The sequence below is a fragment of the Halichoerus grypus genome, chromosome 4 (genome assembly GCF_964656455.1).
Source record: "Halichoerus grypus chromosome 4, mHalGry1.hap1.1, whole genome shotgun sequence".
Lineage (NCBI taxonomy): Eukaryota > Metazoa > Chordata > Mammalia > Carnivora > Phocidae > Halichoerus > Halichoerus grypus.
In genome coordinates, this window is record NC_135715.1 from 189,242,153 (window position 1) to 189,264,699 (window position 22,547).

The 22,547-nt window shown below is 53.5% G+C and overlaps 1 protein-coding gene across 13 annotated transcripts in view; it reads left to right on the forward strand.

Annotated features, from left to right (window-relative positions):
- AGAP1 (ArfGAP with GTPase domain, ankyrin repeat and PH domain 1) overlaps nt 1-22,547 on the forward strand; it is a 524,718-nt gene that overhangs the window by 494,106 nt on the left and 8,065 nt on the right. For all 13 annotated transcript variants that reach the window (XM_078071496.1, XM_078071497.1, XM_078071498.1 and 10 more), the window contains one exon: nt 21,116-21,371. In XM_078071496.1, the coding sequence (XP_077927622.1) occupies nt 21,116-21,371 (256 nt within the window). The remainder of the gene's footprint in view (nt 1-21,115; nt 21,372-22,547) is intronic.

Sequence of the window (22,547 nt, forward strand, 5' to 3'; positions counted from 1 at the left end):
ACTGCCCCTAAAAAGAAAGGCCCCCCTAAAAAGAGCCAAGGGGAGGCTGCTAAAGGAGGGCCAGGCAGGCCCAGGGCATGACCAGGCCCCTGCGGTGGCCCCTGAGGGCACCCTGTGGTTCTCCAGGCCTGGGGAGCTGCACTGCTCCTTGGGCCACCACAGGATGTGGCCCAGCCGCCTTCCTTTGTGAGGGCCTACCAGCCCTCAAGGAGGGCTCCCAGCGGGGACAATGGCTGTCCGTCAGGGGTAACAAATCCCGTGTCCTGGCCCCGGGGTTCACTGGGCCCGGTGGGGTGGGGTGATGGCAAAAACCCTGATCACTGTTGTCATTTCTCCGTTCTCCTGCCTTGGAGCAGGAGAGGGTCCATTCCATTCGCTGAGTCTTGAAAACCTGCCCTAATCTTCCCCTTTTTCCCTCCTGCTTAGAAACAGGCTCTGACAGTCTGAACGTTGGAAATAATTGGATTCTAAATTCTAATTCATCTGTAAAGTATTCGGTGATTAAATTAGCCTAATAGATATTATTTCTTAACGTGGCTGCATAATTCTACCCTGCTCAGATCTCTGAGGCCCTAAAGTCTGCCCCCCACCCCGCCCCCGTTTGCTATTGACGTGAAATTCTCAGAAGGCAAGACATAACTCTGCCTTCTTCAGTCTGTTTTCCCAGGTTAAGAGTTAAACTGATTTATGCTTGAAGGGTATTGCCTTATTGCTCAGGTGTGGGTGCACGGTGTATGTTATTCTTTAAGAAGAGCTGGAGAGGAAAAATATTATTTTATGTAATTTTGGATCATCTTTTTCTATCCAGAGTATTACAGACCCTTTAAGCATATTGGCCGGTGCATCTCTTGTAAGTTGCATGGGGTTTTCCAAATAGTTGGAAACCTCTCAGCTCCTTCCATAGACCTTATAAGTGTGAAGACAGTCCAAAAAATCTTAGAGATGCCGAAGACACATTTTAGCTGGGGCGTCTTTAAGGATTTTCTGTAGAACTGGTTAAATTCTTGGCCAGAAAGAGGGGACTGCGGGAAGGGCCAGACCCCGGACTGGCTCCAGGGAGGGCATCTGGGCTGCTCACCCTTCTGCCCCATTTCTGTATTTCTTCACCTGAATTTAATTTCTTCAAGTACGTGCCTCTCCCCTCCCCCGCCCCCCACCCTGCCTCCCTGCAAACATCTGCAAATAAAATCCGCAGCTCCCTCCCTGGTTCAGTAGCTGGAAACAGCTGGTGGGTTTTGTGCAGCATGGGAGCAGTGGGGGGACACCGTTTTGGCAAACACTCGGAAACCGGGACGGAGGGGGCCCCGGGTAAAGTCAGGAAACTGTTTTCATGAGTAAATGAAGGAAAACAAAGGCCGCTCAGCAGGAACAGGAGGGACACACACTCCCTCTGAATAGCTCCCTAAAAGCAGAGCTGAAAAGGAAGAAGGCCCGTTTGCTTCTGGGGATCCAATAAATTGTTTCAGGAAGTGAAAGTCTGTCCAGGCTAATGGAGCTGTGATTGACAGCACTTCTCATTATGGAGCCCATCAGGGGGCGGGGCATTCAGTGCTGTTGAGGGGCCGAGGTGGGAGCCTGGGAGCTAGAGCCCCAGGTGGGGGGTCGTCCTGTGTGCACTGAAAGAGGCCTGTACCCCCACTACCCCCCCCAAGAAAAGACCACAAGAAACGAGAACCTCATCTTTCAGGAGCACGTCCCTTTTCTATCACAGCACATCCTGCTTGCCACCCGTCACGAATCTACCAGAATCTTCCCTAGCGTCTTCCCGAGAGAGCCTGCTGAAGCGGCGGGTTGCAGTACCAGGCAGGACCGCAGAGCATGCTTCTCCAGCACTGGCCGCCTTATGGCTCGTACCCACCTGGGCCAGTTTGATGTTCAGGACCAGGATCCTCCTGGAGGTTGAAAACATGATCGTGGGCATTTTAAAAAGCTTTTTTCTGTGTGTGTGTGGTGCTGTGGCTAGTTTGTGAAGGCCAATTACAGGGGCAAATCTGTTAGAAAACCAGAGACGGTCGTTTTCTTTGTCCACGTCGGACCTCACTGAGGGCAAGTTGGCTTCAGTTATATGAGACGGATTAATCATTTTCCAGGACTCTAGAACGGGCCCTGGGAGGTGATAGGCCAGCCACCTCTGCTGGGAGGGGCGTGACAACCGTTTTCTGTGCTTGAGACCTCCACCTGCTCAGAGGTGTGAGGAGACCTTGAGCTGGTCAGCATTCCCACAGGGAAGGTGACCGGACATGGCCAGTCGGATTCAACATCAGCACAGGCCAGGGTGAGGGAAGGCAGAAAAGACGTGCCCGGTGTCCCCTGGCCTGAGGGACGGGTCCCAAAGGCCTGGTTGTCCAGTTTGTTGATGTGCTGGGCTGACAAGACTCCCTTCTGGGGCAGGAGAGACTCCGTGATCGTCATTTCCAGAAAGCTGGGGAGTGTTGCTACTGTCCTTTCATTTTGAACCTCACCCCTATTGGTCACCCCTGGACCTCCAGCGATGCTCCCTCTCCTGGGTCCCAGTCCCAGCCTTGCCAGGTCTCAGAGCCACTCCACTAAGCAGAGGGACCGAGAGTGGGGGGTGGGAGGGGACTTTTCCACCCTCCTAGGTCCAGTGGCTGGGGTTGGTGGGCTGGGGGGGGGGGTTGCTGTGAATTAGATTTACAACAATAAACAGGAGAAAAGGTGTACAAGTTTACTGTTGTTTTTTTTTTTTTTTTGAGAGAGAGGGAGAGAGCTCAGGGAGGAGGGGCAAAGGGAGGGGGGAGGGGCAGAGGGAGAGGGAGACGATCCCAAGCAGACCCCACGCCCATTGACCAGTGCAGAGCCCAATTTGGGGCTTAACCTCAGGACCCTGAGATCACCACCTGAGCTGAAATCAAGAGTCAGACGCTCAACCGACCAAGCCATCCAGGCGCCCCACAAGTTTATTGATTTCTAATTTTACCTGCACGGTTGGGGGGTGGGGGGCGGGCATGAGAGAGTGAAACGAATACCAAAGGGATGGGGAGGTTTGAGAGCTTATATGCTATCTTCACAGGGGAAGGGAAGGGGAGAAAGGCCACTCCTGGGAGAGCAGCTGATGTTTAGAAAGGATCAAGGGGCCCTTAGGAAAATAGTGGGAGACCTGATACCTTGGGACAGAGTTTGGGTATGGTGCTGACCTCTGGCCTCTCCGGTGCTAAGGGTTCACCTTCCCTGGTGGATGCGCCTCTTGGGACAGAGATTTCCCACACCTGAGTTCTTTGAATGGAAGACCTGTTTGAAGGCAGCTAAGAGTGGTCCAGAGAAGTCCTGCATTTGTTGGTTCTCAGAATGATCCTCATGCCTGTGTTGCTCATCTTGATTCCTACACAGGGCATCACTTGTCCTTGGATGGTGGTGTCCTTTGTTAACCATGTTGAGGGTCCATAAGCACATTCCCTTGGAATTAGAAAAGGAGGAGTTTTCTCATGCTGTGCTTTGAAGGAGTTTCCGTGCGCCCTGAAGAAGAGGCTTCATGACTCCAGGTCTGCTGGAAAATGGAAGGGCCCACATGTGGGGTTCGGTCTGTGCCGCCCCTCTGTGACCAGCATCTTGAAACATGAGACACGTGTCAGTTGGCTGGCATTTCCAAAAGGCTGCCTGTGCTATTAAGTTAGCGGATGGTGGGTGTATCTTGAGGTTGATGCCTCTGTGAAGTTAAATATTTGTTTTAGTCATTCTGTCTTTCAAATGGTAGATACGCTAACACTGGTGCATTATGTGGTTTTGTTTTTTTTTTTTAAGATTTTATTTTTAAGTAATGTCTACACCCAAGCTGGGGCTCAAACGGCCCCGAAATCAGGAGTCGCACACTCCACCGACTGAGCCAGCCAGGCGCCCCCCTTATGTGTTCTTAATCTGCAGGAAATAGTACGCTTTTCTCACCTGGATGGCTACACTTGAAATTTCGTAAACTAGATCCAGGGCTGTCTATGTAATAAAAACCCAGAGGAGAAGGAATCTCTCTTACTCAGTTTGTTTTGTTCCTGTGAAATTAATAGCAGCGGCTACGGCAAGTACAGCTCTCTCCCCATCGTGCTGTATTTATTTCTCCATCGGCCTCTGTTCGCCCTATAGCCCAGAACCTAACTCGGTACGGTGCCTAATTCCTGGTGAGTGCTCAATTGATATTTCTTGAAAGAATGAATGCTTAATAGGGCATTGGATGATGGTGGTAATCAAATCAAATTCAAAGAACTCCAACTAAGAGAAAAGAATTCTATGTTTCAAAGTCCAGAGGTGGAAGGGATGGACGTCCATCAGTTGCAGAAATGGAATGCAAAGTGGGGAGATGGGGACTGCACTTGGGGTGTTGTGCGGAGCTGGAAATGCCCAGGAGGGAAGGGTGGAAGGCAGACCACTCACACGGGTGGTTAACACCCGAGTCCACATTGCCCATTTCTTCGCAGTTGACTTCTTCTTAAAGATCATGCACTTCTTTTGTGATTTTTTTTTTCCACCAAAGAAAACATACAAAATTAAAGTTCCTCTAGTCAGTTGCTTCAATGCACAGAGCAAACGTCCACACTTTTTCCTTGGACAGATCCGTGTGTTTCCTCCCTATTCCAGAAAGGGAGATACTACCTCTCTGTGCCTGTGGGTCTCGCCGTTGTCAGGATGCCGGCTCCGCTCAGGCCGAGGTGCTTTCCACCGGCTCTGTGACGGAGATGAGCACGTCCAGGGCCTCGGGACCTGGCAGGGGACGACGTGGTGCCTCACTGAAGGTGAGCCATACCTGTAAACCAGAAGGCTCCCTGCCGGCCGGTGCCTGACGAGGAAACCCAAAATGTGGAGTGAATCTTGTTCTGTATAGATCTCGTGGTCATCTCCGGTCCCTGTTTACCCCTCGAGAACAAAGAGAAGTTTGCACAGAAGAGGGAGGTGGCTTAACCAGAAAGGCTCTCTGGAAATTACAGATTCCTGTAGTCAGCATTAATATGCTGCTTTTCAAACATATAAATGGGGGATTGAATTGCAAGAATGTCAGCAATAAAGAGTGCATTTGTGGAATGATGACCTGATTGGCATCCCTGCCTTTTGAATGGCTGACGAGGTCTAATTGGCATAGAACGCCCTATAAATTTATTAGCGGGCCTCGCCTGTCATTGGTGGACTTTCTACTGTTAACCACCAAGAAATTACCAATTTTCAGGAGTTAGTCACTCAAGTCGCACTATAACTAGGTTTAAAAAAAAAAAGTGCACGCCGCTCATGTTATAAATCAGGCTTATGCCTCGTACTGCACAGCCCTCCGGCTGCAAATTATCACTGGGATAGGGAAGTTTGGGACTGGTGGAGTTGCAGGGAAGAGCCCATGTTCACAAGGAAGCCCCCTGCCTCTCTGCACCCCTGCTCGCACTCCCCTTGAGCTCTCCACAAAGACCGCTGGCTGGCGTTGTCTTGCTGACCCGTTTTCCAGCACCCCCCCCCCCCCCACCGGCCTCCAGCTACTCAGGCCACCGATGAGCTGGCTGGAAATTGCAGTTTTGTGGTTGTTCACATCCAGGGCTTTGATGTTCTTATTGATACATTCAACCCTCGGGCACATCACGCAAAGAGGACACATCTACCCTCTTATTTCAGGCACATAATAGAAATATTCAGGAGCAGGCATAATTATTTCAATTACTTCTCTCTGGTGTTTGAGACACACTCAAGAGTCACAAATTAGAAAATAATATTCACATGTGTCTTCTAATTGGTAACAGATTAGAGGCATTTTATCTTTTTAAATAATTTCCAAATGTGCCCCGAAGAGACTGGGAAGGAACGGAAGAAAGGTGTAGAAAAGCAAACACAGCTTTGCCAGGCTGGCGCGAGGCCTCTGTTTTGGCCAAGACCTCAGGGCAGTGAGGTGTGGGAGGCCCTTCTGTTTTCAATCGTCCAGATTTTTGTGTTCATCACTTTTTTCCCCATCAAAATCTAGCAGCGACAGGGCTTCCCACGTGTGTGCTGGCCCGACTTGGAAATGCAGTCCTCACGTGTAAGTACGTGATGAACACGTTTCCGGCCCCTGTACCCCGTGTCTTTAGCCACGCCTTCCACACACACACGTCTGCCTACCTGCACTCGGGTTTAGGTCTCATCCACTTGCAGAAAGAAAACTGGAGTCGTCTGTGGCTCTGTGTCCAGGAATTTTGGAGGAATGAGGACCGAGGTTGCAGTGGCCCCAGGTCACCCAGCATGCCATGCTCTTGTTCCCGCGCAGCCGATGCCACGTTCCTCTCAATCATAAGGGCTCTCTCCGTTCCTTTCTCATGATGGAATTTAGTTTTGTCAAATAACGTTTTTAAAAACTCGTAGCTCCTACTCTGGAAAAGTTTGGCAGCTTCTTATAAAACTAAGCACGCAAGTCCCCAACCCAGCAACTGCACTCTTGGGCATTCATCCCAGAGAAATAAAAACTTAAGTTCACACAAAAACCTTTTTTACTAATGCTCGCGGCAGCTTTATTTGTAATGGCACAGGTGTTGTCCCTCAGCGGGATGGTGAAACACGCTGTGGTCCGTCCGTACCACGGAACGCGGCGCAGCAACGGAAAGGTGTGGGCCATTGATGCACAGAGGAGCCTGGAGCGGCCTCCAGAGTCATGCTGAGTGAAAACAGCACATCCCCAAAGATTACATGCCGTATGATTCCATTTATGGCGCATTCTGGAAATGACAGAATTACAGAGAGAGAGAACAGATTTAGTGGTTGCCAGGGGTGAGGGATGGAGGGAATGGGGGGTGTGTGGTTATAGAAGGGTGAACGAGAGGAACCCCTGTAGGGGGAGCGTTCGCTACCTTGACTGTGAGGGGGGATACTGCAGCGTGACCCAGGAATCGGGTAAGATTGCGTGGAACTAAGCGATGCACACACACATACAGAAGACTACACATAAAAGTGGGGAGATCTGAACGAGATGGCTGGACTGTATCGCCGTCAGGATACATCCTGTTGTTAGACCGGACGGTAGTTTCTCAAGATGGCACCATTGGGGGGAAGCTAGCTAAGGGGTGCCTGGGATCTCCCCACATGATGTCCTTAAACTACGTATGAATCTCAAAATGCAAGTAAAATAAATAAAGGAAAAGAAAGGGCGGCTTCCGTAACAAGATGAGGACTCCTTAGGGAAATGGCTCATCCCGGATGTGGGGGAGTACGAGGTCAGCCTGGGACGCGCTGCTGTGCCGGGAGGCATGACGCTGTCGGGGACCGAGGGGGCTTGTTGTACAGAACAGGGGCAGCTCCGGGAGGCGCCCCGTGGCCAGCCCTGGAGCAGCGAAAGCCTCAGAAAGAATAATGGCCGTCGTAGATTCGAGGACACAGGGACTTTTTCAAAGCCTGTGGGTCTGTGATGGTACTCCCAAAAGGAGGTATGGGGCGGGAGTGGCTCTTCTTTATAGAAAATGCCAACTAATAATCAGGGAAGGACTGACAGAACTGGGAAGTCTCTGTCTTGTCTCCAAGGACCTAACAGCTGACTCTGTAGGCATCGTCAGGCCATGCGCTTTGGGGAAACGTCTTGAGGAACCGGAGGTGCAGCGTCTCAAGGGATCAGCCCCAGGTCACTCGTTAGTTATAAAGGGGAGAAGGTTCTGGACAGAGGACAGGTCTGGGGGCCACTGTTTCACCTGTGCTCAGACTCGGTAATGGGAGCACCCCCCAGTTTGTACCTCCCGATGTGATGGGGGAGGGGGGAGCAGTGGGCGCGTGTCTAGTGTCCTCACCAAAAGTAAGTGACCTGAATTGAATCAGACAAAACGAGATTGGGGGACAGTGTGTAATCTGAACTGCTCAGACTCCTCAAAAGTCCCCATGTAATTCAAGACCAGAAAGGGGAGGGATTTGGGAGGACCGTCAGAGTAAAGGAGATGGAGGTGCGGAGCGATCAGATGCGGCATGGCCTCCGGGAACGACTTCTGGCTGGAAGAAATATTCGGCTCTCCGGGTCGGGGGTCGCTTGGGGAAAACGGAGTATGGACCGCATATCGTCGGTAACAATGTTCTATTGATGTGAAGTTACTTGGGTCTAATAGTAGGGCCCATCATGAGATGGCACAGAACCTGAGTCTCACACAGTGGTGTCTGGACGTGGGGGGCAACAAGACAGCACTCCGGTTCTGGAGTAGTTTTTAATTGTGACAAAATAGACATAAAATTTAGCATTTTAATCAATTTTAGGTGTACAGTTCTGTGGCATTAAATATGTCTACATTGTTGTGCAACCATCACCCCCATCTTCTCCAGAACTTTCGCACCTTCCCAAACTGAGACTCTGACCCCATTAAACATGAACTCCCCATCCCCCTCCCCCCGCCCCTGGCGCCCACCCGTCCACCTCTTGTCTCTGAGTTTGACTCTTCTGGGTACCTCGCAGAAGAGGACTCATGCAATACTTGTCTTTCTGTGACTGGCTTATTTTGCTCAGTATAATGTCCTCAGTGTTCATCAGTGCTGTAGCGTGGGACCCCATTCCCTTTTATGACTGAATAATATTCCCTTGTATGGATAGACCACTTCGTGCTTACCCATTCATCTGCTGATGGACACTCAGGTTGCTTCCATGTTTTGTCTATTGTGAGTAATGCTGTTGGTTGTGAACATGGGTGTGCAAATATCTCTTCAGTGTCCAGCTTTCAGTTTTTCTGCCTATATACCCAGAAGTGGCATTGCTGGGTCATGGAGTAATACTATGTTTAATCTTTTGAGGAACTGCCTACTGTTTTCCCAGATTCTAGATTTTTGATTCATTTAAATAGTGAATGTTGGATAGAAACCCTTTTTTCTAGAGGCCTCAGACATCCTACTGCGTGAGGACAAAGAGAGAAGGGCATGCTCGTGGGAGCAGAGGGCTCCCCTGTTCTCTGCAGAGAGGGGCTGGGTGGACCAGGGCTTCCCAGTTAAGATGGAGGGTAGCTGGTTCCTACCTTTGTCATATTAAGGACACATAATAAATTGTTTGTGGTCACCATCATTTCATAAAAGGACGTTAGCATCTAGAAGATAGGAAGGATACAACCTCAGAAAAGGAAGTGCCCTACAAATGTGTAACTTTAGCTTTATGAAAACTCCATTACGTGGTTCATGTTTTGCCATTTTTCAGTGGACCAGAGATAGCTTTGCCACCAACTGATACTTTATTTTTTTTAAGGTTTTATTTCTTTAGTTGAGATAACGAGAGAGCGCACGTGCAGGGGGAGGGGCAGAGGGAGAGGGAGAAACAGACTTCCCGCTGAGCAGAGAGCCCGAGATCATGACCTGAGCCAAAGGCAGACGCTTAACCAACTGAGCCACGCAGGCGCCCCACCAACTGATACTTTAAAGCAACTGGACTATCCAGGGGGCCCCTAGGTGGCTCAGTCGGTTAAGCATCCAACTCTTGGTTTCTGCTCAGGTCATGACCTCATGGTCGTGGGATTGAGTCCATGTCCAGCACTGCTCAGTGTGTAGTCTGCTTCAGATTCTCTCTCCTTGTCCCCCCGCCCCGCTCACACACTCTCTTTCTCTAAAATCAATCAATCAATGTAAAGCAACTAGACTACCCAGGACCAACCAGAGAATTTGTGGGGCCTTTGTTCAGGAACCATCAGGAATTTCAAAACAGTGGAACATTACACCAAGCATGGGCCCCTTTTGGGACAAGGGCCTGTGCAGAGTTTACACCCCATGAAGCCAGCCTGGGCTAGTGAACCCCTGACATCTTCTCTGTACCACTATTCTAGGATTCCCTCTCCAGGAAAAAGCTGGGCAGAATTGTCACATTGCATTATCAAAGACAATGACATTGAGCAAGTTAAATGCTGTGTCAATTGTGGAAAATAAAATATCTGACCAGTTTCTGCCTCCTGATCCAGTTAGTTAGATAGATGTTTGGTGATTTTCATGAAAGAATTAACTTTAGCTTGTTAAAGAATCATGCTTTCCTTACCCTAGAGAATTCACATATACGCTGCGGTGAATCATTCCCGAGATCACCTCTACACGCACACATGACCAAACTTAGAAACAAAAAGTACCTTGTGGGGGTGGAGATTGGGTCTGATATTTTCAATATTTAAGATCAGTTGAGAAAGAAAAAATAGCCATTATTCATCTGTTGGGGTTTCTCTAAGAGGGACATCTAGTCTTTAATAGATTTTCAGTTGCCGTTACGTTGGAATGGAGTCCATGTTGGCTGGCATGAAGGGTCGCTGGCAGACCAGCCCCACCGTCCTGAGTGTGTCAGTCAAGCCGATGGCTGATCTGGTTAGGATCTTTCAGCACGTTTTTATGTTTTCATATTTTGAAAAAAATTAACATGCAAACTCATCTTAAATGCCTTTTCCGTTTGCATACCCTCTGGAATGCATTTCCCCTTGTAAAATCTGTTTTGTTTGTGTGGCCGTTGAGAAACCACATGACTATTCCAATCCCCACCTTCCCCCCAAAATTAAAAGGAAAACTACATTAAGAAGACTCTTTACTGTCAAAATCATTAGTCTTAGGTCTTTAAAAACATCATATCGCTAAAGGGTGCAGTTCTTAAAGCCAGTTGGCTGTTTCTTCCTAGAAACCTCCTCGGAGCTCTGCAAGTGTGTCCCCAGTCTGGACCCTGCAGCCTTCCCTGTCTCTCTCCGTGTTTAACGACCACTTAGCGGACGGGTCTTTGAGAAGCCACCGGGTCATGCTTGGCCCTCTGCAGTCACTCCGTCCTGTCCCTCGGTTTTGCGTTTATGAACAGCCCCGGAGTGTCTGCTCCCTGGTGTTTAAAGACCACTGCAGCAGACACAGCAGAGGCTTCTATCCATTCTGCAGGATTCCGAGCGGAGGAAAAGGGCCATTTCTCTTCCCTTATCTGTTTATGATGCGATATGTTCCAAAGCGGATCCCATCAGCCAGTGTTACGGTGAACTTAATTCGCTGTGATGGGGTCCTACCACCAGGGCTGCCGCGAGGGCTGCCGAGGCGCGTCCCGTTTCATGCCACATTACGCGGGATTGAGGACCGCCTCACCTGACTAGTGCAGGCTCCCTGTCGCTTGGCACAGATTTATCGGGATTTATGCTCTAAAACAGTTGTTGACATTTTTTCTAATGTTGAAGTACGGAAACATCCAGTGTGTGCGTGGCTGCCGTAGCTGAGCCACGCTTACAATGTGAAAACACTCACTCAGTGTGCAGATTAAGTCACAAACTGAATTTGCCAAACGAGCTTTGCACGGAATAATAAAGGTGTCTGCTAAAATTCCAACAAGATTATATGTCTGGGAGTGGAACAGGACACGGGAGCACAGAGACGAAAAGAGTTTGCAAGTTGAGGTGGTTGTAACTACAGTGGTTTTTCCTTTAACTTCCCACGTTTTGCTGGGTTGTTTTATAATAGATGAGAAAATGGGGGGAAATCCTGAAAATAAAAACACTGTGGCTGCTTCTGGAAGAGTCTGGGCCTTTCGCCTTTCTCCATAGTACCCCAAGTTTTCAGAAGGATGTTCATGGAAGTCAGACGTGCTCTGAGCTGCCGTCAGTGCCCCCCACTTGCCCCGCTACCTGCCCCCATGCCTGTTCTCCCCTGTCCAGGGCTCTGGGAGGACGGGCCCCGCCTCCCCTTCCAGCCACACCCACCCTCTCTAACTGGTCGCCTCCCAAGTGGGCACTTAAAGGTTGGAGAGGGATGGGCCCTGAGGGTCCATGCAGTAATTCCAGGGACCAGAAAGTAAACATGAGCAGATTCTCCCATTGTGGGATTAATTTCCCATGAATGGGGCCTGAGAAGGCAGTTCAGGTGACTCTCGGAGGGCCGCAGGCTGGGCCGGTGATCCACCTTCACCGGCCACAGTGCTGGTGGCAGCAGTATGGTGTCTGCAGGTCACGCGGGAGTGGACCTGGACAGGCCCCAGGCGGGCGGCTGTATACGGCAGTGAGAGTGTGCTGGGCCCCACATGGATGGTCCAGAGCTCCGAGGGAGTGGCCGTGTGTTGCGCAGCCGTATTTGTCCAAATGGGAAGCTAGGCTGAGGCCCTCCTTCCAGGGGACCCAGTGAGACAAATGCCCGCCGCTGTCCCATCACTGACAACAACCTCTCGAGCCGATGTTACCGCGGGACCTTAAACTTCAGAGTCAGTAGGCATTTAAATCCCCCAGCCTCTCCAGAGGGGAAACGGAGGCCCAGGAGGGGTGGATGCCTGGCGAAGGGCTCCAGGGCCAGCCGTGGCCCTCCCAGAGACGCCCGGGTCCGTTCTTTGTGACTGCCTGGCCCATCGTAGACAACCAACAGGTTGTGAGGATTGAGCTGGGTCAGGTCTGTAATTAGCCAAATGTTTCCCCCTTCCCAGGCCAACTTGAGCTTGTGACCTGGCCTCACATCTCCTTTATGCCTACGCTGAGATTTCCAAGGAGAATCCCTGCAGGTTGTCCCAAAACTTGAGAGGGATGATGTTGTATCTGCCCTGTTGCTTGTAGCCCAGAGTATATTTCTGCTCAGCCTGGCCGGGTTCCGAACAGACGGGTGTTGGCAGGTGCCCAGTGCTAATGAAAGCAAAGCCACAGGGGCTGCAGGACTCAGCCTGAACCCCGGACTGAGGTGTGGGGGTGAGACCCTGCTCTGCCCATGGGGACCAGCACTCTCATCCACTGGCCTCTGGGTCGAAGCGGGCCTGAGCCAGCGTGCACCGGGCATGCAGAGCACCTTAGCGCGTGCTCCCGCCTCCTGGGCTGCCCGGGGTGGCACCTGCCCACAGAGCCGCCCACCCCCAACACCTGCAGCTGGGCACCCTTACCTGTGACTCAAAGAAGTAATAAGCCTAATACAGTTGACTTTATTTAATTAATAATGATTCTGTTCTGTTCCTCCGAGCTCATAAAACACCCTGCAGGTTGGCAAAAACACTCATAATATTGATCAGAAGTCAGGCGGGATATTTATTTTGTCTTTGCCCCGTGAGCATAAATCCTCGTCCGTTGCCTCCTGCTCTCTGCATGCGGGATTTACAGTGGCCAGTTTCTTAAAAGCTTTCGGTAATTAAGGAATAAATATCCATCGGTCTTTGTTGGCCGTCCTCCCTTAGCAACGCGGCCGGGGGAGAAGGCATGCATGCCAGGGGCAGCCAAGTGCTCAGTGCTCGGCCAGCAGCAGGCCGGGGTCTTCCCCTGCAGAGAGAGGAAGCCCCCTGTTTTCCTAACATATTGTTCCAGCCCCCCTTCTGTGCCTCCCTCCCAGTTCCTGCTTTGCTTGAGGCAGAAAGACACTTTGGAAATTCCTTGCTGCTAGCGAGCCCTGTCTTCCCTCTCCCATCACTGTCACCGGCCCCGTGGAAGCCGAGCGCGTCTCCTCACCACTAAGGCTAGCCCTTCACTCCCATATACTCTGCTCCAGAATCTCCTTTAAAATCAGTGTTGACAAATCCTCTCCCAGCCCATGAAGGCGGAAGAGAGATGTTTCCGAAAAGAACAATGTGACAAGTGACAGGCCCCCCAAAAAAGTTCTTGGCCTTTTAACACTTGGGGGGAGGGGTTCCCATAAAAATGAACACATTAGACTTGACGCAGAGGGGGCTTTCAGGAAAGGCCGTTGCTGGTCCGCGTCGTGTGGAGGCAGCCAGCGAAAGTCTCGGTGCGGAGTGGAAGGCTGGGCCCAGATCCTCCAAGGCTCACGGGTCCTCGAGGACCCGACGGGGCATCTGGTCACCGCATCGGTGCCTGTGCCCCGCATGACTCACCTCCTGGGCTTCCGCAGAACAGTGCCGAGAGCCGATCAGAAGCTTTGCGGTGATTTGGTACAAACTGCCCTTTCTGGGAATCCAACCCATTAACCTCGCTCCCCCTTGGCAGCCTGCTGAGCCCTCATTGCCAGACTTAAAATGCAGCCAATCTCAGTTACGTGTGCTGCATCCTCCAGCTCTCCGACGCGTGGGGAGTGGAGACGGGGCACCGCGTCAAGATGACACTTCTCTGAGGACGGGGGCTAGCCTGGCTCTTCCTCGCTCTCCGGGTCCCCCCCACGGGCCCGGGAGACTTGCCCTGCACTCGGCTCCTCGCTGACAGTGACCAAGGGCCCCTCTGGGACACAGCTGTTGGGGGGCCCTGGCGCCCCGGGCCCCTCACCTCACCACACTCCTGTCGCGGGTCCTGGTATCTGTGATGCTTGCACTCACTTTTCTCACCTCTGTGTGGTTTCCTTTCTGTTCATTCTGTATTTGTAATGGCAAATAGTTTTGGTAAGGAGAAAAATGGGAGGGAAGAAAGTACAGATCGTCTGGAAGGGCGCTGTCCCGTGCGGGCCGCAGTGGGAATGTTCTAGACCACGTGCACCATCCCAGACGGCCGCCGCCAGCTGCGTGTGGCTGCTACATACCTGGCCCGGGTGCGGGGCGTCTAGGGGAGCTGAGCAGAGAACTCCTGTTTCACCCCGATGACACTTCCATGCCAGCGCGTGGCTCACGCTGTCCCGTTGGGTAACACGACTCACCCTTCCCCGCGGAGAGGGAGCAGCTGTTGAGATGGCCAAAGAGAGACTCAGGTGGAGCAGTGCCGCAGGCCCGGCCGGAACCCGCTGCCCAGGTGCTCACCTGGCGTCAGGTCTCCTCGTCTGGGAGGCAGCGGAGCCTGGAGGAGCTCGGGCGGTGACCCCTGGGGTCAGCAGCTTGGCCCTCACTGGCGGGGGACCCAGAGCAGCTGCCTTCACCTCTCTGGGGCTCACCTTCTTCCCTTCAGAAACAGGGTAAGACCCACATACGTCACCAGGTGTCGTCAGAACCAGATAATGTATGAAAAGCTCAGCCCAGTGGCTGACACATCAGAGGTCCTTACCAAACAGTAGCTGTGACATGAGTGGTCGCGCTCCTAGTCTGGGTGACGGAGGCAAGCCATTTGAGTAGTGACTCTTGCCCTGTGTATAAACAGGTGCGCACAGGCCGATCCCCGAAAGCCCCCGCGTGGCTCACGCAGACTTGTAAACGGTGGCGGAGAAAGGATGAGGTGCTCAAGACTTGGTGCACAGCTGCAAAGGTGGAGGGCGGTGGTCTAGCGGATTCACGCGGGATGCCTCCCGCGGCAGCCTTTCTGCTCACGGGGCTGGAAAGGCGCCAGCCCGGTATCGGGCAGCTCCAGGTGCTGGGACGCCCAGCCCTTCCCAGGACACCCTTCTGTTGCCGAGGGCAGGTGACCCTCACAGCTGAGGTCTTTGCCATCATAGTCACTGGCACCGTCTGCGTCTTGCCCTGGCAGCATTCTTCGACTCCGGACACTTCTATCCCAGTCTCCTCTGGCTCATCAGCGACCCGCATGTCTCCCCGGAGCTGAGCACCGCCTGCCAGCACCAGGCAGAGTGGCCCTCACTCCACGACTGGACCCCGTAACCTAAGACGGAGCCTAGTGCAGCGCACACACGCTGAGTGGCCCCAGCCCTGGGTCATGGCCCCAGACCCCGTGGTAAAGCCCTACGTCCCACAACCCCCACCCGACCATGCACATTTTCCTTTGCAAGCCTCAGTGCTCATTTCTGTCCCTGCCCCGCCTCCTTCTTGATCCTTTTCTTGACTCTAGCCTGGATTGTGTCATCCGCCAAGTTAGCTGCCCCCGCCGCCCCCCGTGCATCACCTGGCTTATAGTCCTAGGCCCTGGGAGTGACTGGTGCCACAGCGGGCGCTCGCTCACGGGCCATGCTGGAAAGGGCTGGAAAGCCCTGCCCGCTCCACCCGGTCCCCGTATGGGCAGAGGGAGCAGGGCTGTGGCCCAACCAAGGTCCAGGCCACAGCAGGTCCCTCAAGCCCGTCTGGAAGGCCGGGGTTGCTGCGGGAGCCTCGCTCTGGCCCAGCCTCGCGCTGGCAGCGTCCTCCTTCCGTGGCCCGTCCTGCCTGGACAACTCCGGGCTCCCCGGGTCTTCGCAGCCCAGCCGCCCTACCTGAAAACAGGAGGAGCCGTCCATCGCAGACTGTCCACCCTTTGACCTCTTCTGAAACTTGGGACAAAACTGACCCATCTCTTTTTACCCCTGAAGCTTTTTAGGAAATGGCCTTTCCTTTTTGTCATTTCTCAAAATACAGCCATGACTCTGCCATCACACGTGCCTTCTGCTCAGGGTTTGATAATGTAGCTCCTTTGTGAAAACATGTAACATGCGCCCAGTGTGACCGGGAATGCTCAAGAAAGCCAGTGTCCATCATCATCATCATCATCTTCACCCTCAGCATCGCCGCCGCCAGTGCTCCCGGGCCTCGGCAGCCGCCCCGCAGCCTTACTGGTCTTACTGGTGCGGGGGGTTGTTTCCGTCTAGCAGGTACTACGTAGGCAGGCTGCAGGTGGGACGTGTCCCGGGGTCGTCTTTGGGGGACATGTGGAGCCTTGGCCTTGTCAAGGTCAAGTGTGGCAACGCCTTGTCTGTCAGGCTGCAGGACCAGAGCACATTGTAGCCCGGCAGACCCCGTAAGACGCGTGGTCACACGGCTCCAGGGACCGGGCCTCTCCCTGTCCTCTGATCCCCAAGTCCTGTGCTCAGTACCTGGCCGGCCCACGGCTCGGCTCACGCACGGGGCAGTTTCCTGGGCCCCTGGGCGGGAGGAGGGGGCGGGCCCCCTCACAAAGGGGTTTCATTTCAGGCAGCAAGAGAAGAAAATGTTTACTACTGCACCTTCAATTGTATCTTTTCTTTCTATTTTTGGGGATTGGGTCAGTGTCTTTCTTCTGATTAGTTGCCCGTTCTCTCATTTTCTCTTGCTCCCGTGCGGTTGATTTATTTAAAGGTGTGTCAGCACGGGGCTCAAATGAGGAGCTGGGCCTCCTTCTTTCTGCTGACGGCCGGCCATGCCAATAAGTCATTTTTTAGCTCATTAGCTAACAGAGGCTGTGAGCAGCGGGCCTCCAGGGGATTGGGATGAGGTGAAGTGATCTGTTGCTGGCCACGCTGCTCTTGAACTGGCCTTCCTTGGGGAAAATGAAAGGCTCGGCCAAGACAAGCGGGGGATCCCAGAAGTGAGGCTGGGACATCAGAGTAACAATTAGCGTATTTGTGCTTTGGCATCCTGGTTTCTGGGGGCAAATGGTTTAGAATATTCTCGTAGCAAAGAAGTCATTACCAGAGTGTCTGTCTTTCGTGTATTAACTGTGGGCACGGAAGCCAGATGACAGTGATGGAGACCGTGGTCGTCGAGGATGTTAGTCGGACTGGGCTGCCCGAACGGAGGACCACAGAGCAGGTGGCTGTAATGACGGAGAGGTATTTTCTCACAGCTCTGGGGGCCGCAAGGTCAAGGTCAAGGTGCCAGGGTCGGTTTCCGGTGAGAGCTCTTCCTGGCTTGCAGAGGGTGCCCTCACAGGGACGGAGATCCCTGTGTCTCTTCCTCGTCTCGTAAGGACACCGGTCCCAGTGGAGCAGGGCCCCACTTTTATGATTTCACTGAACCTCAGTGACCTCCTTAGAGTCCTGGTCTCCAAATGCAGACACATCAGGGTTAGGGCTTCGGCATATGAATTTGGGGGGACACAGTTCAGTCCGTAGCACCCAGGAAGACATCAGACATCTCAAGGCTGTGGACGGGGGCTAACCATGCTTGGCCCCAGACACCCTGACAGCCACGGGGTCCTTCACACCAGCCGGGCACCCCTGGCCCAGTGTCCCAAGCCCCTCTACCCCGTGGTAGGTTGTGGAGGAATCACAGGGCGCCGATTGGTTTGTCAGGGCCCGTGGCCAAGGGCCCCCACCTCACCCTGCCCAGCACATTGACAGCCCGCGTGCCATCGGCCCCCCTTTGTCCCACGTGTCACCCCCACGGGTGAGCTCCCAGATGCTCGATAGCGGCTGTGCATCATTAGAGACTCTGTACGGCTCCATCGTGATGGCGCCAACAGCCCCGACTTCTGGCCAGCGCACCCTCCAAACAGGCAGCCTCGGCCCTGCGCCCGCCCTGCTGCTGTCGTCACTTACCCGCTTTACAGACGAGGCAACAGGGCCCAGGGGGTCCCCGAAGGTGTGGAAGTCCACACTGCAAGGGGGAGGAACAGGGCAGGCACATAGACGCCACGTCTCCATTGCCGAAAACCAGGGCCCTGCAGTCCTGGCGGTTCTCTTGTCCCACCCTTGGCCACTGTGGAAAGCGCCCAGGGCGAAGGTTACCCCCTCGGTTGCCAGGGTGCGCGGTGACCAGGGGACCTGGGTTCTAGATAACGGCTTCCTGAATTAGCAAGACCCACATGCCCTTGTCGGAGCTCCCCGCTCCTACCAGCTGCTGTGCGCCTGGGGCAGGCACGAAGCCCTTAGCCTTCTGGCCCCTCTTGGTCTCAGAAAAACACTGGCGCCCTGCAGTCCTGCGGGGCCCAGGAGCCAGCGTGGGAAGCTTCTGTTTTTGAACGGCAAAGAAGTCTTGGTGAAGAGCCCTGGTTCCACCACACGACAAAAGCCACACGTTAAAACAGCTCTGGGGGGACCAGGTGGAGTGGGGCTGGAAGAGGCGGTCCCCATCAGGTCCTTGCAGTGCTCCTTCGGGGATGGCCCCCCATAGCAAGCCTGTTCCCTGTATTTGAGTTGGTGGAGGTTCTGAAACCCTATTGGTAATAGTCACCTCGCTGCAGCTCTGGGGGTCGCAGGTGGACCAGCCGTGAAGAGTTCAAGCCTTGGGCCTTCCCTTGCAGGAGCGCTCTCCAAAAGCCTGTTCCTAATTTCACACGCATAACATTAGAGTCTTTCTCCTGAAGAAGCTCCCAAGATAGTATTCAGCTCCCTAAAATCTGGATCTGTCCTTGTGACGTATTGTAAACAGCACCAACTTTGAAAAGCAAGGAACAGTTTAATAAACAGGACAATCATTGAGACGCGTGTCGATTTCCATGAAGCCAGGTGAGCTTGTTTGTGGGGTGACCCGACCCCAGTCCAGAAAGTCACCCTCACTTCCCTGGGAGAACACGCCGGCCGCCGGACGGGGCTCAGAAGCTGCGGGCTGTCCTGTCTTAGGCTGGAGCATCCGAATATTAAAAAGAGAATTGGATAATTACAGTGAGGATGATAGTTACCGTGTTCGGTTCTCTGTTTTATCCCTGGGTGATTTGGCAATGCGCATTAAAATCCAGCAGAGCAGAATAAAACAGTTCTGATTTTAATGCCTACCCCCAAAAACGAGAGTTAGCAAACTGGAACTTGAAAATCTGGACGCATCCTTCCCCACTGTCCCTTTTCATTGCATTCACGTTTTGCTCCTTCTCTTTGGTGATTTATGAAATGCATCAACGTATGTTAAATACATTTTAAATAAGGTTTTTTTTAATACCATGAGAAACACGATTTGTTTGGAGCATTCTTTCTCCTGCCCGTTGCTTTTGTGCTTGTATTTTGTCCCAAGTAGGGACAGGGACAGGGTGCGGGCTGCCTCCCGCCACAGAGTCCCCAGTGGGGTGTGGGGTGTGGGGTGGGTTCTCAGCTGTAGCCGAGTGTTTGTCCTGGAAATCTCCCCATGAAAAGGGTCGGGGGTCACTGTGGGGTCGCTCGCATGTACCAGGAAGTGAAGCAAAACTAATCCAGATTTACTCCTGGAAGAATTTGTTTGCCTAAGTATTTAAAAACAGATTAGGGCTAACCCGACACTAGATCACTAGGAGCAATGTAAACACGGGTAAAAGGTGTAAACAAGGCCTTTCTTCTGTACTTCGGAAGGAAAAATGTCACGGTTAATGAGTTTTCTTTCTAGAGTATCGAGGAGGCCCTAAGTGATTCTGTGTGGTGTGTAGCTATGTACCCTGATTCTTCTCCCGGGGGCGGGGAGGGGGGAGATGCTGGATTTTAGGAGGGGGCAGTGGTGAAGCAGTGTGTTATTTAAGTCTCAGTAATGACAGTCACTCTGCTCTGCAGGGCTGTCCTTTCATCTCTCATCGTCCTCATCAAAAAGCATCTGTCCGGCTAGCGGCGCCCCACCCGCCCCCACCCCGGCGCGCTCGCCTCCCCAGACTCGCTAGCCTCCAGAGCTGCTCGTGAAGTCCCCTCCGGGCTCCTGCCCTTCCTCTCCGCCCCAGGCGAGCTGCAGAGCTGCGAGGATTCCTGAGGCATTTCCAGTGTTTCTCGCACCCTGTTTTGAGAAACCAAAACCCACGAACACACCTTGCAGTTGGTTTCTTCCTCTCTCTCTCTACCTTCTCTTCCCATTCTGCCCCCTCCTCTTTATGCCCAGCCCTCCTTCCAGATGTCATAGGCAGCATCCTGTCCCGCTTGGACCCCCCTTCCCCCAGTTCAGGAGGCATGTTCCCAGCAGGCCGCAGCTCCTGGGGGAGGGGCCCCCGCTGCAGCTCGTTGCCGTCTGTGTCCCCAGGCCCTTGCCCTGTCCTCCCTGGTGTCATCCCCTCCTGCACCCTTAGCTCAGCTCTGGCCCCAGGCCCCCTGCCTTGTCTCCTGGGCTGGACCCCCAAACACCTTGACGCTCTCCACTTCAGCCTTCCTCAGGTCTCCAGAGAGATTTCAAAACCCAGTCATAACTGAGTTAGTTTGCTTGTCTTTGCCAGACCTCCCCATTGGGGTCTCTGTGGTTTCAAACGTGGGTCTGTAACAAGATGTTCCTTAACTGAAGCATTGGGGGACCCCAGGGAGTTTACACACTCCCTGCCCGGATGAGGAGTTGAGAGCTAAGAGTTCCAGGTCACACCCAGGTGGGGGGAGCCCACTGGCCATCTAGTCCCCTGGCCCTGAACTCCAGCAGGGTCCTCTAATCCCAACCAAAAGCTGTCATTGCTTACAGTAGAGCGGGCCTCTGGGCCGTCTTGCCTTGTGTCGGACCTCGGGCAGGAAGGGGGTTCCTCTGGCCACGGCTTCTGCACGAAAACCGAAAGAAATCACATGAGAACTCAAGGCCATGGGCCTCTGTGCACACCTTCAGGCGTCAGAAACCCCCTTCCCCGAGAGGTTCTGATTCAGGAGGTCAGGGGCAGAGCCTGGGGATCTGCATTTCTAACAAGTTTCCAGGTGGTGCTGAAGCTGCTGGGCCGGGACCCCAATCTGGGAAACATGTCCCTCAGGGGGCTTCCTTGTGCTCTGTGAGGACACTCCTCTCCCACTATTGCATTTCTGCCCTGAGGCCTCCGGACCACCAAGGTTCTGGAGCAGAAGGGGATTTCGGCCCCGGTTGTCCTTCCTGCCGGTGATCGCGCCCGTGTGGTGGCTCTTGCAGGGAAGAGAAGGAGCGGTGGATCCGGGCCAAGTACGAGCAGAAGCTCTTCCTGGCACCGCTGCCCTGCACAGAGCTGTCCCTGGGCCAGCACCTGCTGCGGGCCACCGCCGACGAGGACCTGCGGGCCGTCATCCTGCTGCTGGCGCATGGCTCCCGGGAGGAGGTGAACGAGACCTGCGGAGAGGGGGACGGCCGCACGGCGCTGCACCTGGCCTGCCGGAAGGGGAACGTGGTCCTGGCGCAGCTCCTGATCTGGGTAGGTCACCCAGGGGCCGCGCACCGTGCTGAGATGCCGGGGGGCGCCTTGTTCTGCTCTGCGGGCATCTTTCCTGTGGAGGGTCACAGGTCTGAAGGTGGGAAGCGATGCGGGCAGGGCATGGGGGATTTCGGTGTGGAGGCCCCCGGCTCTCAGGCTCCCCTGCCTGAGGACCCCCCTGAGGACTGAGTAAAGGGAGGGAGGAGGTGAGCAGGACACGCTCTGCCCGCCAGGGGCCAAGGTGTCTGCAGAGTTCGTGTTTCTCATGACCCCTCTGGCTCAAGCGTGGCTGGAGGTGTCCCTCTTGTTCCTTTTACAACAGACTCCCAGCATCTTTGTTTTGGAGTGGGATGGAAAGCGAGGACACAGCTAGTTTATGTGGTTTTGCCTTGGCCAGACACAAAAATACTGGACCCAGAGTTCGATGTTTGATATGGTAGGACTTTACCAAAGGGCTTCTTCTAGACTGTTCTGGTTAACTTCTTCTAGGGAAAATAATTTCTTAAATTTCTATGGAAGCATTTGTCATAAAGCCTGAATGGGGACAGGGAAGGGAGAGTGTGCAGAGCAGGGCACAGCCTGGGCCACGGGGGGCAGCCTGCACACCTCTGGGGCTCGGCCACTGCGGGTCCCCATGGAAGGTGGCAGAGAGCTGGTGCTGCGAGGTGCCTGGCGGGCGCGGAGGGAAGCACTTGCCAGCGGTCGGACCAAATCTCATGGTAGTAGCTGACTTTCCTGTGCTCTTAGTGTTACGTGTGTATTTCCTACAAGGGAAAGGAATCACCTCCGAGATCAAGAAGTGATTATTTTTTGGTTTTATAATTGGAAAGTCAGAATAGAAATAGCAACATGAGAATTATCTTTGGTCTGCTGCAGAAAGGAGGGGCTTTTACTTGTAAAGAGCACATTATTTTTTTTAAAGGTTTTATTTATTAGACAGAGAGCGAGCATGAGCAGGAGGGTAGGGGCAGAGGGAGAGGGAGAAGCAGGCTCCTGCTGAGCAGGGAGCCCGATGCGGGGCTCGATCCCAGGACCCCGGGATCATGACCTGAGCCGAAGGCAGACGCTTGACCGACTGAGCCACCCGGACACCCCAAAAAGCACATTCTTTCAAAGAGCACGCCGTGGGGCGGGTTGTGCACCCGGCCATCTGCCTCCCCTCCGGCTCCTCTGTAG